The 16,051-nt window shown below is 39.3% G+C and overlaps 1 protein-coding gene across 12 annotated transcripts in view; it reads left to right on the top strand.

Moving 5' to 3' along the window:
* Positions 1-16,051, top strand: part of TRPM3 (transient receptor potential cation channel subfamily M member 3) — an 804,289-nt gene that overhangs the window by 532,097 nt on the left and 256,141 nt on the right. For 11 of the 12 annotated variants that reach the window (XM_053907798.1, XM_019463616.2, XM_019463620.2 and 8 more), the window contains exon 2: positions 15,570-15,649. In XM_053907798.1, coding sequence (XP_053763773.1) covers positions 15,570-15,649 — 80 coding nt within the window. Of the gene's footprint in view, positions 1-10,935; positions 10,964-15,569; positions 15,650-16,051 lie in introns of those variants that run through there. The other variant, XM_053907800.1, reaches the window with a different exon arrangement.

Genomic DNA, 16,051 nt, shown 5'->3' with positions numbered 1-16,051 from the left:
AGAATGAACAACTAGAAATTTTTACAGCGATTTGCCACTACCACAAAGTCCACAGGCATCATCATTTTAGGGCATTTTATAAAAAAGTTTTTAATGGATTGAACACTTACTTTAAATGATCCTTCCCCACAAATCATTTGAAAAGCATTGCTCTGGAACACAGCATAAACTGAAAAGTAGGGTCTTCGTAAAGTTTTGTACTTCTTCTGCAGCTTAAAAAACAATTTGCACATGATTTAGTGTTCAACAGATGTTCTTGAATGCTGATGTAAATTAATTAAGAAATAAGCAAATCCAGGTCTGATGGCCCATTTTCAAATTCTCCCTGTAGTGGTCAGAGTCAGGCTCTAGGTAGCATCAACTTTAATGAAGTGTAATTACCTCTGCAACAAAGCTTTTCTTTACATTTTGTTCTTTTTAATTTTATTATTTTAGTGTTTATTTATTTTTGAGAGAGAGAGTGTGTGTGAGCTGGGAAGGGGCAGAGAGAGAGAGAGAGAGAGAGAGAGAGAGGACCGAAGCAGGCTCTGCACTGCCAACAGAGAGTCCAATGCTGGGCTTGAACCCATGAACCGCGGGGTCATGACCTGAGCTGAAGTTGGACATTCAACCAACTGAGCCACCCAGGTGCCCCTATGTTTTATTCTTAATGGTTGTTGAAAGATTTCTGCCCTGAGAACTGTAAGCACACAGAGCTGTTTTCTCTACCTGGTTCTCCCTTATGAAATGTTGGATTTGTACATTTGTGAAATGCATACCCTCTCTCATAATAATTCACCTTCAAATAACTAATTCTGGGATCCCAAGTGGGACACAATGCATACGTGTGCATTTATATGTGTCCCTTACTTTATTACTGTTCTTCATTTACTGGGACCTCAGGGAGGGTCAGTAGTTAACAGTCATGTCCACATCAGTATGACCTGTGGTACTCAAAACAAAAAGGAAAAGGAAAAAGAAATACTTGTTTGAATAAAAGACAGTGTGTGTGAGAGAGTGTGTGTGTGTATATTTATGACTTTCCTTTGCAGTTACATCATGAGCTAGCAAAAAAAAAAGGTGTGGCTCCCAAGTTTTACTAAATATTGGGGAAAGGACCGAACATCTCTTGCAAACTTAGGGTTTGGAGTTTAAGTTGGTAGGTGAATCAGGATACTTCATCTCTGCTCCATGATTTCCCAGTCGTTAATGACCTGACTTTACTTACTGAACACTTATTACACTTAGCCCTCATGTGCCAATAGGAATCTTAGATCACATTATTATTTAAATAAATCTGTAAAGAATTGCTGCTTATGAAAATTTACATTTGAAACATTGAAACATTAAATCGTCCACAACCCCCTTCACCCAGGTGGTGAATATTATCTGTTCATGTTTCCTCAAAAAGTAGTATTCAAATTAAAGACTAATGACATTTTTACTCTTCTGTCTTTTTATTTGGAGCAGTCATGGATCTGAAAGGAGGTTGGTGTGGCTGGAGGGAGTGAGCGGGGATGAGGAAACTATGCAAGACTGAGGACCAGTTGAGGATCTAGATTTTCTTCTAGAAGTAGTGACAAGTGACAAGCTGGATGATTTGGGGGCCAGGGAATGTCACGAGCCAGTTCATTATTTTAAACAGCCATTACTAAAACTGTTCCACATGATACTGCAATGATGGAGTCATGATACTATGCATTTGGCAAAAACCCAGAGAACTGTGCACCACAAAGTGTGACCCCTGATATAAACTGTGGGTTTTGTTAAGGCAAATGTATCCATATCAGGTCATAAATTGGAACAGATGTAGCACACCGGTGCAAGATGTTAAATAAGATGGAAACCATGGGGGTGGGGAAAAAATGAGTCTTCTATGTACTTCTGTTCAATTTTTCCTCAAACCTAAAACTGCTCCAAGAAAATCTCTTTAAGAGGGAAAAAGATTCATGCTAGATGGACAGCGAGGGGGACAAATTAGGAAGCCAGTACAGTGTGTTTTTTTAAATACCTTTATGGGGCACCTGGGTGGCTTAGTCCGTTGAGCGTCCGACTCCAGCTCAGGGCATGATATCGTGGTTCGTGAGTTAGAGCCCCGGGCTGGGCTCTGTGCCGACAGCTCAGAGCCTGGAACCTGCTTCAGAATCTGTGTCCCCCTCTCTCTCCGCCTCACCCCTGCTTGTGCTCTGTCTCTCTGTCGTTCAAAAATGAATAAACAAAAATTTTTAAAAAATTAAAAATAAAATAAAATATCTTTATTAGCATAGCTTCTTTCAAAAGAATATTGCTATCAGACATTCATTTTGGTATCAAATATTCAAAGATTGGAATTCTCTACATTAGAGTGAGGTGAGGTGCTACGAAAATAGAGGAGAAAAAAATCATGCTGCCATCCAATGGAACACAAATTGGAGATTGAATCTGTATTTCTGTACTACCTACTGTCATTTTTTATACCTAGTATTGAATTTCTGTTCATTTCTAGGTGCATCAAATTTAAATTAATATATTTAGAAAAAGCTAGCATATGTATTTATATCTTCCAGGTCCTAAAATCTTCCATCGAGATTTTATATTATACAAAGATAAGAATAAATGAAAAAGATACGAGCTTTGGTATTGAGTATGTAAGAGAAGACAAGGACAGTATTTTGAAGCTAGGCCTAATAAACTTGAACCATCTTAAAACTTTCGTACAACATAAGCAGAGGCTGAATTTATGCGGATGGTTTTATTTTCTAGCTAACAATCTAGTAATTAGAGAAAGATGGCTATCAGACAGAAATACACCTATGCTGCATTAACTTAACACCTAATAATTTTTCATCTCCAGAGAGTAATAGGAAGTTTCACATTGACATTGCTGGATCTGTTTGCTTATAACTTACTTCTGATGATGAAAATGAGATTGATTTGATCTCAGTCTCTCCAGTTAAATAATGCTTGATTGTTAGGTTTTAGAAAAAAGTACAAATCACAGGCAGTCTGCATATTCTGATCTGAATGATCACCAAGATTTGATTTATCATTTGGTGGTGGATGAGGGAAGAGAACTGGTCTTGAAAACTCTCCCAATGGCAGAACTAGAAATGTCAAATATTAATTAATTGTAATAATGTCTTAATAATACTTGGAATCTTACTGAAACAGAATTAGAACTTCTCATGTGTGCCAGATTGCTAAACCGGGGGCATTCTTAAGAATTGTTGGCATCTAGTGAGAATTCTTTAAGGGATTATTTATTAATTCAAATCTCCTTATGTACTTTGTCTCAGTAGGCACAAAACCGTGTGCTCTCTGCTACATTTTTGTTATCAAAAGAATAATGGTTCCACGAATTTGCAAAAATTAAAAAAAAACCCTCATTTTCAAAACGCCTCTACATGTACTCTGTAGACACTAATGAGGGACTCACAACAAAGTTGTCAGGTTCTGACTCGCTGAGTCCCCAGCTCTGAGAACTGAGGTTGACCCAAGAGATCACCAAGATTGAGTCATTTCCCCAAGATCACACACATAGTCACCAACAAGCCATGGCTGAGATGTGTATTTCGGGACTCCTGATCAGTCATGCTTCCACCAGGCTCTGCCTCATGACAGCTTTGAATGGATAAAGACAATCAGAATTTTAGGAATAAAATCCCACAGCCAGATTTAGGTCTTTCCCTCGTGAGGGTAAAGAGTTTGACCTGAGAACGGAAATCACTCATTGATTAAGATAAATCAGTATCTCAGATAAATCAAAATACTTTAAAGTAGTTAGAATGATAAGAATTTTAAAAATAACTTCAAAATGTATATATAAAAATATTTATAAATATATGTAAATATAGGATTACAAATATATTTTAATAATTATAAAATATATTTTAAAAATATATGCAAAATTAAGAGCAAATGTAATATAAAAATATGAATACAACATAAAACAGTAATATAGAATATAGAATATATTATGTATTATAGAGATAGATATAGAAATACGAATATGTATTTGTATGTATATTTTAATGTTTATTTATTTTGAGAGAGAGAAAGTGTGAGCAGGGGAAAGGGGCAGAGAGAGAGAGAGAGAAAGAGAATCTTAAGCAGGCTTTACACACAGTGCAGAGCCTGATGCAGGAATCGATCCCATGACCCTGGGATCATGACCTGAGCAGAAATCAAGAGTCAGACACTCAACTCACTGAGCCACACAGATACCTTATATCTTAAACTTTATCTATGTGTGTATACACACACACACACACACACACACACACACACACACACACACACACACAGAGGGTGGGACAGAGAAAGGGGACTGGCTTCCTTAGTAGTGAATCCTGATGTGGGAATTCTACTACAAATACAACTACAGCTACCCATCCATCCTTACCCTCTTCTCAAAGTCTTTGGTCCTTCCAGGACAAGAGAGGTAAACAAAATAGAAATTAGCCTCTGAATCTATGATGTTATTTGTCATGTAAATTCCACATTTCTACATAACACAAAATGTTTCCATTTCACAACTCAGCCTATTTCTTTGGCTCCTGACAAAGTCAGAACAGCTCAGGAATGAGTAGTAAGGTAAACAGAATTAAGGGCATAAAGGAGGACTTCACCTCGCTCCAGCTCCTCATTTACTTGATAGAAAACAAAGTTGTATTTCCCATGGGAGCAGCCTCCATGAATACAGACCCCCCTCCGCCCCGCCCCGCCCCGCCACGATTTGTGCACCCACACTATTACACAGACACTTCTTTCCAACGAATGACTCATCATTTTAAACATCCTTGCTCTTGTGGAGTGTGTCATTCTCCTAGTTTTGTTGATCGTGAGTTTTTCTTTCATTTTCTCCTTCTCTGAAGTTTCTCCTATCATTATCTCTTAAAAGACGTACAGCAGTTTTACGGGGTCAGCACTACTGTAGCTCTGTTTTTCTGTCGATGGAGGCAGTCAAGTCCCTGAGAGTATGTATGTGGCTGTTAAGTATTTATGTTACCATCTATGGACACAGCTATTACTTTCAAACAAGTGGCTAATCCTTGACTAAAAATGGGATGTTTTGAAATAGAGATCTACATCCTCATTCAAATTTTCAAGTCTGTTAGGCTTGATGAAGTATGTATACTTTTGTTAAGATCAGGATGATGACAACATCCTTGTTGCACTACAGAGAAGAAAAAGGTCATTCAGCACCCCTAAAATCACCCACAAAATATAAAGAGATGCAGGGTTCACTGTACCCCAATAGGAGCACAAGACTTTGGGTTTCTCAGGGTAACACAGTAGCTGATGTATAACTTTGGCACGATGCTTAACCTCTGTAAGCCCCAGCTTTTTATTTGGGTAATGGAATTTTATAATACCTGCCTTATGGAGTTCCTGGGAATATTTCATGAAATGCTATTTATGAAAGCATTCTGTGAACTGTAAAATTCTTTATAAGTATGATGTATTATCGCCAAGCAGTGATTAGCTGCTTTATGATGAGGAAACAATTTTCCAAAGAAACATGGAAACATATTTTTAAGTGGTTTATGAAAATGCCTGTGAGATTAACATTCCTATATATATTCGTATTAACGTCTACATAAAAATTTTGAATGTGTTTAAGTATAATTTACACAGCATTACCTATTGATAAAAAATGAGTTTCATTTATAATTGTAAAGCATAACTTATTGAATTTTTTCCCAATCTGGTAATAAAAATATAATTTAACTTTATGTTAAGGTGTCTATGATTTAAGTTGTAGAGGCTATAATGTGAATTTTGGTATAAATAATTTCAGGACACGAAGAATTCTCCCCCAAAGATGATTTATTAAAAATGAGAAATTGGGGCCCAGTTGGTTAAGCATCTGACTTCGGCTCAGGTCATGATCTCATAGTTTGTGAGTTTGAGCCCTGCATTGGGCTCTGTACTGTCAGCTCAGAGCCTGGAACCTGCTTCAGATTCTGTGTCTCCGTCTCTTTCTGACCCTCCCCTGCTCGCACTCTGTCTTTGTCTCTCTCTCCATAACAGACCTGGAGTACTGAGTATTTACAGGGGAAATTGACAATGAATGATTATCAATTTTGACAGGAAAATCAATAATTATATACCGTATGACTTTTCCCCTAATGGAAGTAGGGGTGAGGTACAGAAGTGGAATAGTAGTTGTGGTGATTCATTGTGTCTGGCACTGGGCAGCCGAGCCTGTTAGAATACACAGTACTTTGTACAGAGTCTGGAAGAACGAAGAGGCGTTGACTAAGTATAGAACCCAGAACTTAGCATTTCCAGGCAAATGGGACAGCATATTCAAAGGTTGAGAAGTGTGGAATAACATGGTACATTAGGGGAACAATCAATAATTTAGTTTGCTGGGGCACAATGTGTTCAAAGATTTGGAGGAAAAGGGAGAGATTGTAATAAAGTTACCTCCAAAGCCATTTCCTAAAGGTTTTAATTACTGAACTGACATGATCATGCAGGGGAGGGGGAGCCACAGAGGGGTACTGACTGAGGGGTGTTCTAATCGATTATTTTAGGAAGAACATACTGGTGGCAGCACGCTCTGGAGGAAGCTGGCTTTGTGATGTTTCTCTAGCATTATTTTTACTTTATAGGTCAACTGCAACTCTAAATGTTAGAGACCACAGTGTGTTTATTGTCAAGCGTTAGAATGAAAACAAGGAACATTTAAGAAGGATTGTTCCTGTGTTTCCCAAACTCCAGTCACTTTTGTGATACATCATGATTTTTCTCTGATCTACAAATGATTTTTATTCTAATTTATTAAACATTTTTAACAGACTCATTTTTTCCCAACTCCAAAAGGGAAAATGCATGTCCCCAGGGAATAGCATTTGTTAAAGTACAGGTTTAGCCACTGCATATATATTATATATTAACATAAACCCAGCTATTAAAAATGCCCATCAAAGGGTTGCCTGGGTGGCTCAGTCGGTTAAGTGTCCAATTTCGGCTCAGGTCATGATGTTGCGGTTTGTCAGTTCGAGCCCTGTGTTGGGCTCTGTGCTGACAGCTCAGAGCCTGGAGCCTGCTTTGGATTCTGTGTCCTCCTCTCTCCCTGCCCCTCTGCTGTTCGTACTCTGTCTCTGCTGGTAACTCTGCTGTTACAATGGTGGAGATAAATGGTGCCACGAAGAGCCTAAATTATTAACCATCTGACCCCTTACAGAAAATGTTTGCTGACTCCCACTCCACATCATGTTCTTTTTGTTGCTGTTGTCAAATGTGGACCTCCAGGAAAAAGTAAATGCTTTGGACATCTTTATGACAGTGAAATAGGCATTTTTTTCATGTCAAAATCTAGTTGCTGCTTGTAGAAAATCTGATTTCCATTTTTAAAATTGATTTAGGTACCAGTGGAAAGTTTTTAGTATATTCTATTTGAGCATGATCTTTTTCTTTAATGATGAATTAGGAGGATGATGTATTCTGCCACTACGTAAAGAACAACCATAGTTAGCATTACCCTTGTGGTTTCCTCTTGTTAGTATTCAGATTATATTCTCTGTAAACTACATCTGAAACAGGCTAGAAATGTACCCTGTCAGGAGTTGCATTGTTGGGTGATGCATAAGAGATTCTAAAAAGACCCATATGGACAGTATGGCCGAGAGCTACAAGTCTCTGTGGAACTAATTACCTTCTCAAATCAAAGGGTCCTGGAGATCATCTGCGGCCTCTTGTGAAAACATCTCTGTGCTGACTTTACCTGGGGCTTCCCATTCTCTTAAACAAAAATGCTCATGGTTCTAAAGATAATGTTTTTGTCTTTGGTATAAAGTTCGTGGAAGATGCCACATGTTCTGGTCCCTATCAAACATTTCCCTCTATAAAGGAAAAGAAGCAAAAAGAAAAAAATATATATAAGTAAGATGAGAGAGAATAGAGTTAAGAACAATACAAGGGCAGTGTGAATGGGAGGGAATTCAAGATTTAAAGTAAATCAGATGAAGGTTTGAAGTAGCATCTGATGATGAAGGGGGTTGAAGAAAGCTGAAATCTTAAAATATTTCTTACATTGGAGGGATCATCTATAACAAATTCATTCAGTCACACAGATAGTCTACAGCCTACCAGCTTCTTGTCTCTCAGGTGCTTGCCTGCCCACCAACCCTCCTCCTCTTCTCTGTCTCCCATTTCTTGTCTTTTTCCTTTTCTTCTCTGATCCCTTCCTTCCCCCACCTCCTTTAAACTCGAGAAGTCTCATCCAGCACCATACAGAAATTTTCTTTCCAACTATTCCCCACTGAGCCCTCTGTGTTTTCTTTCTTTCTTTTTTAATGCTTACTTATTTTTGAGAGAGAGAATCAGAGCATGAGTGGGGGAGGGGCAGAGAGAGAGGGAGACATAGAATCGGAAGCAGGCTCCAGGCTCTGCGCTGTCAGCACAGAGCCTGATGCAGGGCTCAAACTCATGAACCATGAGATCATGACTTGAGCCAAAGTTGGATGTTTAACCAACTGAGCCACCCAGGTGCCACTCTCTATATTTTTAAGTAATCTCTACACCCAACGTGGGGCTCAAACTCAAAACCCCCAAGATCAAGAGTCATCCACTCTACTGAGCCAGCCAAGTGCCCTCTCTTTTGACTGAATTATTCCTAAGTCACTTCCTGAACTACTCTTCTTAGTGAATTCCTGTCATCTTAAGCTTAATAGTTGAAATTTAAGAAATCTGGAGATCTGTCCACAAAGAATTTAGTTTTATGGCTACAAATGTATGGTTAGAGGGGAAAATTTAGGAAAATTTAGAAAAAGAAAAGGAAGAAAATAAAAACTAGTTCCAGTTTGGGGCGCCTGGGTGGCTCAGTTGGTTAAGAGTCTGACTTGGGCTCAGGTCATGATCTCCCAGCTTGTGATTCTGAGCCCCGCATCGGGCTCTGTGCTGACAGCTCAGAACCTGTAGCCTCTTCTGATTCTGTCTCCCTGTCTCTCTGCTCCTCCCCTGTTCACACTCTGTCTCTCCCTCTCTCTCATAAATAAATAAACATTAAAAAAAATAAAAAATTAGTCTCCCCTTTAAGTGTATTTCCTACCTATCATGTCTGTCTGTATTTAAAATTTATAATTATTCTTCACTTCCTCTTTTATGCCTGCTTGCCTCACACAAGAATGTGAAAATATGTATTTCTGTATGTAATTAGTTTTCTGAAACTTGATTATGATCATCATCCAACAGCATGAGCCTAGTTCAATTAGCTTCCCCTTGCTGAACTTTTTCCAGTTTTTCTGTGTTATAAATAAAGACGCAGTGAACATCTCTGTGGCTCACATCTCTGGTGATTCCCTGAGAATAAAATGCATAGGAGTGTTACTGCTGCGTGAAAGGAGGGGATGCACATTACCAAGGCTGTCACTATTCTGTAGCCAGCTCCTGAAGACAAGCGAAGGGACTTCTCCATCACACATTTAATGCTGAAGCTCAGTCTGATGTTTCACTTGAACGTCTTGCTGATTTTACCGCATCCTCAGTTGAATGTCATTAGGTAGTTTATTGACTCTTGTGTCTGGGGTGAACTTGGTATGTGAGAGACCGGAGTTTGAAGGAGATCAATCCTGGAAACAGCAGAGAGGCCAGGAGAAGGCTAAGTATTCCATCCAAGTTTGGAATAAGTCATCCAGTTCACACTGTGACTACCAGTGAATGTTCTCTTAACACATACTAGGTATTTTCAGGGAAATAAAAGATCAAAGTGGCATTGCCCTCACAGATTTACAGTCCCTATTGTTGACCATAAATACCAACTCTCTGCTCTGACCTCTTTTTTTTTTTTTTTAATGTTTACTTATTTTTGAGAGAGAGCGCGCACGTGCAAAAGAGAGCACACCAGAGCCCGGGAGGGGCAGAGAGAGGGAGAGGATCCCAAGCAGACTCTGCACTGTCAGTGCAGAGCCTGACTCGGGACTCCAAACCAGGCGCCCCTCTGCTCTGCCTTCTCTCTGGAAGGGAGGAGATAAATCCTTTGGAGATGAAATGCTTATATATTTACTTTTTTAAAAAGTATTTTTGCCTTGTTGAAATCAGAGCTCTTTACTCTCCCAATTTGTTCACTTATCTAGTTAAGAACTACTGTTAGGTAAAAAATTCACTCTTGGATGATGTTTGAAAGGGACCTTTTTGTGTGAGCCAGAAGCTCCCAGTCGGGCCACCCCAGGCAGACACCATCCTGCCTAAAGTCTGCGTCCATGATCTGGAATGGTCCCGGCTCATCTCTTTTTCATAGGGAAACAGGACAGTGTGGGTTTCCAGTCACACATTTGCAATTGTCAGGGAGGGGCCAAGGATGAGAGGTGTGATCAGACAAGTCTTATCATTTTATTGACATTTTAGAAGTTGTGGAAAGACGCTGACAAAGTCCAACTTTATTCTACTTGTGCTCCCTTTCAGGGACCAGACCAGTCCTTTGAAACATTCAGAGTTTTTAGCAGCTCCTCTTTAAAGAAATGCTATCATTCCATTCTTTGGGGAGGAATGAACAATGCCCCTTGTGTGTTCGAACCACTCAGAGCATTAATACACTGTTTCTTTAGAAGGATTTGCTTTCCCAAGTTGAACTTTTCAGAACTCAGAACACCTTATCGCACTTGCAGAAAGCTTCTCTCTGAAAATGGAAAAAGCCAAGGGGGGAGAGCCTGTCAGGACTTGTGCCAGTTAAATCCGATCTCTCCGGGGATTTGTTTTTCTTCTGGCGTCAGATTAGATGTTCAAATCAAGCAGTATTTGAGGGCTGCAAGGGAATGTCCATGGGATTCTTAGTGAGGCTAATCCCAAAGCGGCACATTCCAAGGGGCTAATCTGCCCAAGTTCATTGCTTACTTGAAACGTCTCTTGGGGGAAGAGCTGGGCAAGTGGCTTTTTTTCCAGTGGGCGGTCATAAGAGCATTATTAACGGGATGACCAGCCCCAGACGCAGCAAAATGAAAGCAACAGGCGCCGCTCGTGAGACTGTCCCTGCCGCCACCCAAGAGTCAGTGCTCAGGTAAAATGATTTCAGCTCGTTTTCTTCTTGTTCAGCCTCCCAGGAGTGGATTGGGGGGGGGGAGTGGGGGCCTGCAGGAAGACTAAAGGAATGCCCAGGGAGATGCTGAAGGAAAGCAAAAGTCAAAAATGAACCTAGGCACACAGTTCCTTTGGGTCTTTGGGGTTTTGTTCTGATCAGGACAGAGTGTACATTTGAAACAGGAGAGTCTCCAAAGAAGGAATATAGTGACATTTCACTTGTAATTTGTTCCTCTGAAGTTAGCGAATTTTTTTCTCTTCTAATCTTGTGGTTACTGGTCTGGGTTGTTGTCGTTCTGTTAAGTTATCCAGCTCTAGGGTAGATTGCGGTAGCACTTTCCAAGACATTCTGGAGACAGATTGAATAAGATTTAGTGCATACTCGATGTATGTGCTTGTAAACCAGTCCTGCCTGGAGAAGTTCTTGATTCTGGAGCTGGTGGGGAGTCGGAAGTAAGAAGCATCAGAGTAATTTGGGGAATTAATGTTTGTAGCAGAGCCTTTGTGAGAAAGAATTGAAACGTGCCTAAGTGAAATAACTTAATCTTTTTTTTCTTTTGAAGGCAATATTTACAGCTTTTGTTTGCTTGTTTCTATCATTTTTATTCTTTACTGACTGTACATTTTACTTTCAAAGTTAGTACTTTACTCTTTGAGGGTAATCATTATACTTTGTTCAAAATGTGAATGTCCTCATTTTTGCTTTCAGTATTATTTCCTTTAATTATTAGCCTTTGAAACCACTTCCCTGTTACACATCACACATGACTGATAATGCAGAAAGACAAGAAAGAAAATAGCCCTTCACAAGCTCAGTCATGGCGATGTGACCATTCTACCTTTAGAAAAGAACATACAAAGTGGCTTTCTAAGGTCTGGTAGAAGCCATCTTTTCTAAGAATACATGAGACTTCCGAAGGATATTTAAAAATAAAAGATTTTAGGGCGTAATGTCCATTGAAGTTTTGCGTTAGAAGAGAATTAAAGGGTCAATGAGAAACATGGCATGTCAAAACTATTTCATGCTTTCTAACAACAAGGATAGCCATTCTGAGCTAACTAACTTGGATTCTGAGGGCAAGTATAAAACTCACACAGAGCAGTTCAAAGCCTTGGGACAAAAGAAAAGGGAATTAGTTTAGGGAACAAGTTAAACTATGATTATACTTTAAATTTGCCCTCTCCAAGAAAATAACTTTAAAAATCTAAGATCTACCCACACTGAAAACCTGAATAAAAAGCACAATAGAGCAAAGCCCACAGTAGAGCGTAGTCAGTTATGCATATACTTTGTAGAATTCCTAATTCATGTGTTTTACATGCATTCTTTCTATTATATATTATAAATTTCTTCTTAAAAGAATCCAATTCAATTATGAATGTTGGAGATATTTTTTTATATTACATTTCCTCCCCTGCCCCTGCAATTTTCCATGCCTTTACAAGGGGAATTGTTAATCTGCTTGTAATAAACTGGAAACTGATGTTCATTCCTTTTGCTAACAGTGAGGTAGGTTTTTCACCTTTGAAAAGGCAATGAGGGTGCTAAACTGCAACAAGTCACATTATTTTTAGAAACTAAGTAGAGTCGGCAACTCTATGTAGTATTTCTGAGTAGAACTTGCAGGACCATCCAAGTTGAAACTGGGATCCATGAGTGAGAGAAATAATCAAGGTGTCCTTGAAAAGTCTAATTCATCCGCCATGGTCCCCCCTCTTCTCATGTTGTGAATCCTGTTGTAATTACATTTCTTTGTTAGAGGATCATTTGTTGTAATGATCCTCCTTCTTTTACTTCTTGCTCCTATTACGCGGTCTTCCTAATCTCCCACCCCAGTCCTTTATCCTAAGGGGAGAGGTAGAACAGATAGTGGAGGGTTTATTACTCTACGTGTGAGGATAGAAAGAGGGAAAGATCCAAGTATGGGCTGGTTCTAAGCTATGCCTCTAGGAGTCCAGCACTGTCCAAATACCAAGGCGCTCCCAGGCATGCCCAGATGGCACTGCCCAGATCAAGGGTATTTAGTATCAATAATGTGTGATTTGGAGAGGCAGTTTAGCAGACTGGGTAAGAAGAGTATGAACTCTGGAGTCATACTGTCCAAGTTTAAACTTGGTGCATCTCTCTGCCTCAGTTTCTTCAATGGTAAAATGGATATAATAGTAGCACGTCCTTCATGGCATTCTTATGAGGATCTATGGAGATGATACATGTATATGGCACAATTCCAGGCACATGATGAGCCCTTCATAATATTAAGTATCGAGTGCCTACTGAGTTCCAGGTGTTCTCCCTGAATCAGGTGCTTCAGTAAATACAACAATGCTCTGAAGTAGCTATAATTATCTTTATGTTATAGAAAAGACTCAGGGAAGTTCAATAACTATTCTGTATACCTTGTTAGTGGTCAGCTAGGCTGATCATCCTCCAGGCAGAGAGAGATCAAACGAGGTCAGTTCTGTTAGAGCAGGGTTCATAGTGCTCTTGTCTGAATGTGTGTCAGAACTTTTAGTACCAGAACCAACCCAGTGGTCCCTTTTCTTGAAATGAAACATGGTACCCAAATAATAATGCTAACAACTCAGTGTGTCAGCTATTATTATTGTGCCCATTTTATAGATCAAAAAAGCTGAGGACCCCCAAAATTATGTGACTTTGTCCATGCCGTAGAGTCCCACTCATGCCACATTTTCTAACAGCAGAACTCACACTGTATTCATGATACTGCTGTGTCTCGGGGAGTATTGATTAGCACTCCCCCAAATTTGCAGATGCTTCCCCAAAAGATCCTTCTGAATTCTAGCCAAAGTGATCCACAAAGAAGAAAGGAATTACACTCTCCCTTTTCTGCTCCCCGAGGTGTAGGGAAAGTTGGTTTCAAATGTCCAGTGAGGAATATTTTTACCGTCTGTCTGCCAAGAGATGTTATCAATGAAAGTATTCAGTGTCTAGGAAAAATCACAGCCTATGAATAGTTTAACTTACAGGCTTTTCACAAAGATCAAGCCTGGTTATCTACGCCATTCAGCTCATTTCTGTTGCAAAGATGCAACCACTGGCTTTTCCTATATATTTGAGAAGAAAAATTTCCATGAACAGACACTGGGGCCTTTCTCATGCCTAGCTGACAAAGAGAACTGCAAATGTTACCTTCCTGGTGTGAGGAGGTGTGAGGAGGTGCACCTTCCAGGTGCAGAGGGCCACCTGGACCCAGGGATCTCTGAGACAGGATGGGTGCTCCTCTTCATGTAGACGGTGCATAAACCCTGACAAATGTGACCGTGTGACCACTTGTGACCATGACTGAAACAGGATGCAGCTCCTTTGTACCCCACAGGCATCCCCCATGTTGCCACTTTTACAATGTGCTTTGTCATATGAGGTAACCATGGCCTTCACTGCTGCGTGCTTACATAGACTCCCATCACAAGAGAGGAGGGAGATGCAAGACTAAGGATTGAGAGCAAATGAGAACTTCGCACAGTTTATACAGATGTCTAGGTCCTTGGCAGAGTCAATATCAATTAGGGCCACACATGGTGGTTTGTAACAGTCAACACTGGTCACTGAGGCCAAGCAAATCACTAAGTTGCACTTTGGGCCTGTATATTTCAAGGGTATGAATTTAGCCCTAATACTGTGTTAGAGAAAAGATGATGTCATGTAGAAGTAGCCTTACAGGATGCTCCAACAACTTCCCTCTTAAATGCTTAGAGAAGGAATCTTCTGAGTAGTTTATAGGATCTCACGGGAGACTCCTCTACTCTTTCCAATGCTGGTAAAAGCTGCACGATGGACACTATGCTTGGGAAGAAAGATGGTACAATTTGCTGGAACTTCCTTTATCCTTCTGGGAACCAATCTCAGTGGCTGGACTTCTGGGCAGACAGTCCCAACAATGCCCATTCTAAGAAGCTGTGTTTCCTGTACTTAAAGACATGTGGAAATAAAAAGAAAAGAAAAAGTGCTATCTTCCTTCCTTCCAAAGGCATTACCTGTGAAATTTCTGACTGTGATAAAGACATTTATCTTCCTATGTTTCCATTTCCTTTTTCCCTTTCTGTATTTAAGCACTGCTAATTTGGATTTTAGGAAAAACTCCATGATGGATTAGGGCTCTTGAGTTATATAATTCTCTTACCATTTCTCTTTCTTTGTATAAGAAAAATCGAATGGAAGTGTTAGCCACGAGAACTTCATACTTATTCACATATATTTCTTCCCATCACTGAATATTTGTTAGGTACAGGAATATAAGCATACTGCTCTGTGTTTTTCATTATCTCCGTAACTAGCATTGTTTTTCTGTTCTTCAAAAAAACTTTAAGAATCTGTATAAGGTTCCATCACTAACCATTTTTTTTATAATGGTCCTTTTCTTTGACTCAATATTATAATGTTAACCTAGTCAACAGGTTCTGGCAGTCATTGGTTTTTGTTATATGCAGTGTTTATGTTTGAAGTAACTATCATTTCAATTCAGTTTATGAGATACTGAATCATGATGTGATTATGAAATTTTTGCTTCCTACTCAAAAATACTTGTGGGTTATATTCACCTTTCCTTTTTTTTTTTTTTTTTCAGGCTCAGAAATCCTGGATAGAAAGAGCATTTTATAAAAGAGAATGTGTTCACATCATACCCAGCACCAAAGACCCCCATAGGTAATCTTGCTGTCTCTATAATAAAGTGAGAACACAGAGTAGCAATTATGGGAACAAAACTATAATAGTAATCACTATGCGTTACAAGGGAACCAATGTCAAATTAAGATCATTTTTTTTAATCGTTGCTGGACATCTCTGAAGCAATCTTATATGTATACACCATATAATGTGTCACACCTGCAGTTAATTCTCTAAGAGCCTGTACAAAATAACAGATACCCCATTGGGAAGGAATTAATCGCTGTCTATAAGTGGGCTATAAATATTTTTAGTATGGTTATTCATTTTCCCTTTCAAGCATTTCATCAAAATGCTTAGTTTGTACCAATATTCCCTGCCATAATGAAAAGGTATTTTTAAATAAAAGACTCCTAGAAGGTTACTAATTAGACTGCAGAC

This window comes from Panthera pardus, unplaced genomic scaffold (assembly GCF_024362965.1).
Source record: "Panthera pardus isolate Hobbes unplaced genomic scaffold, ASM2436296v1 HiC_scaffold_20, whole genome shotgun sequence".
NCBI lineage: Eukaryota > Metazoa > Chordata > Mammalia > Carnivora > Felidae > Panthera > Panthera pardus.
This window is presented reverse-complemented; position numbering and strand designations above follow the sequence as displayed.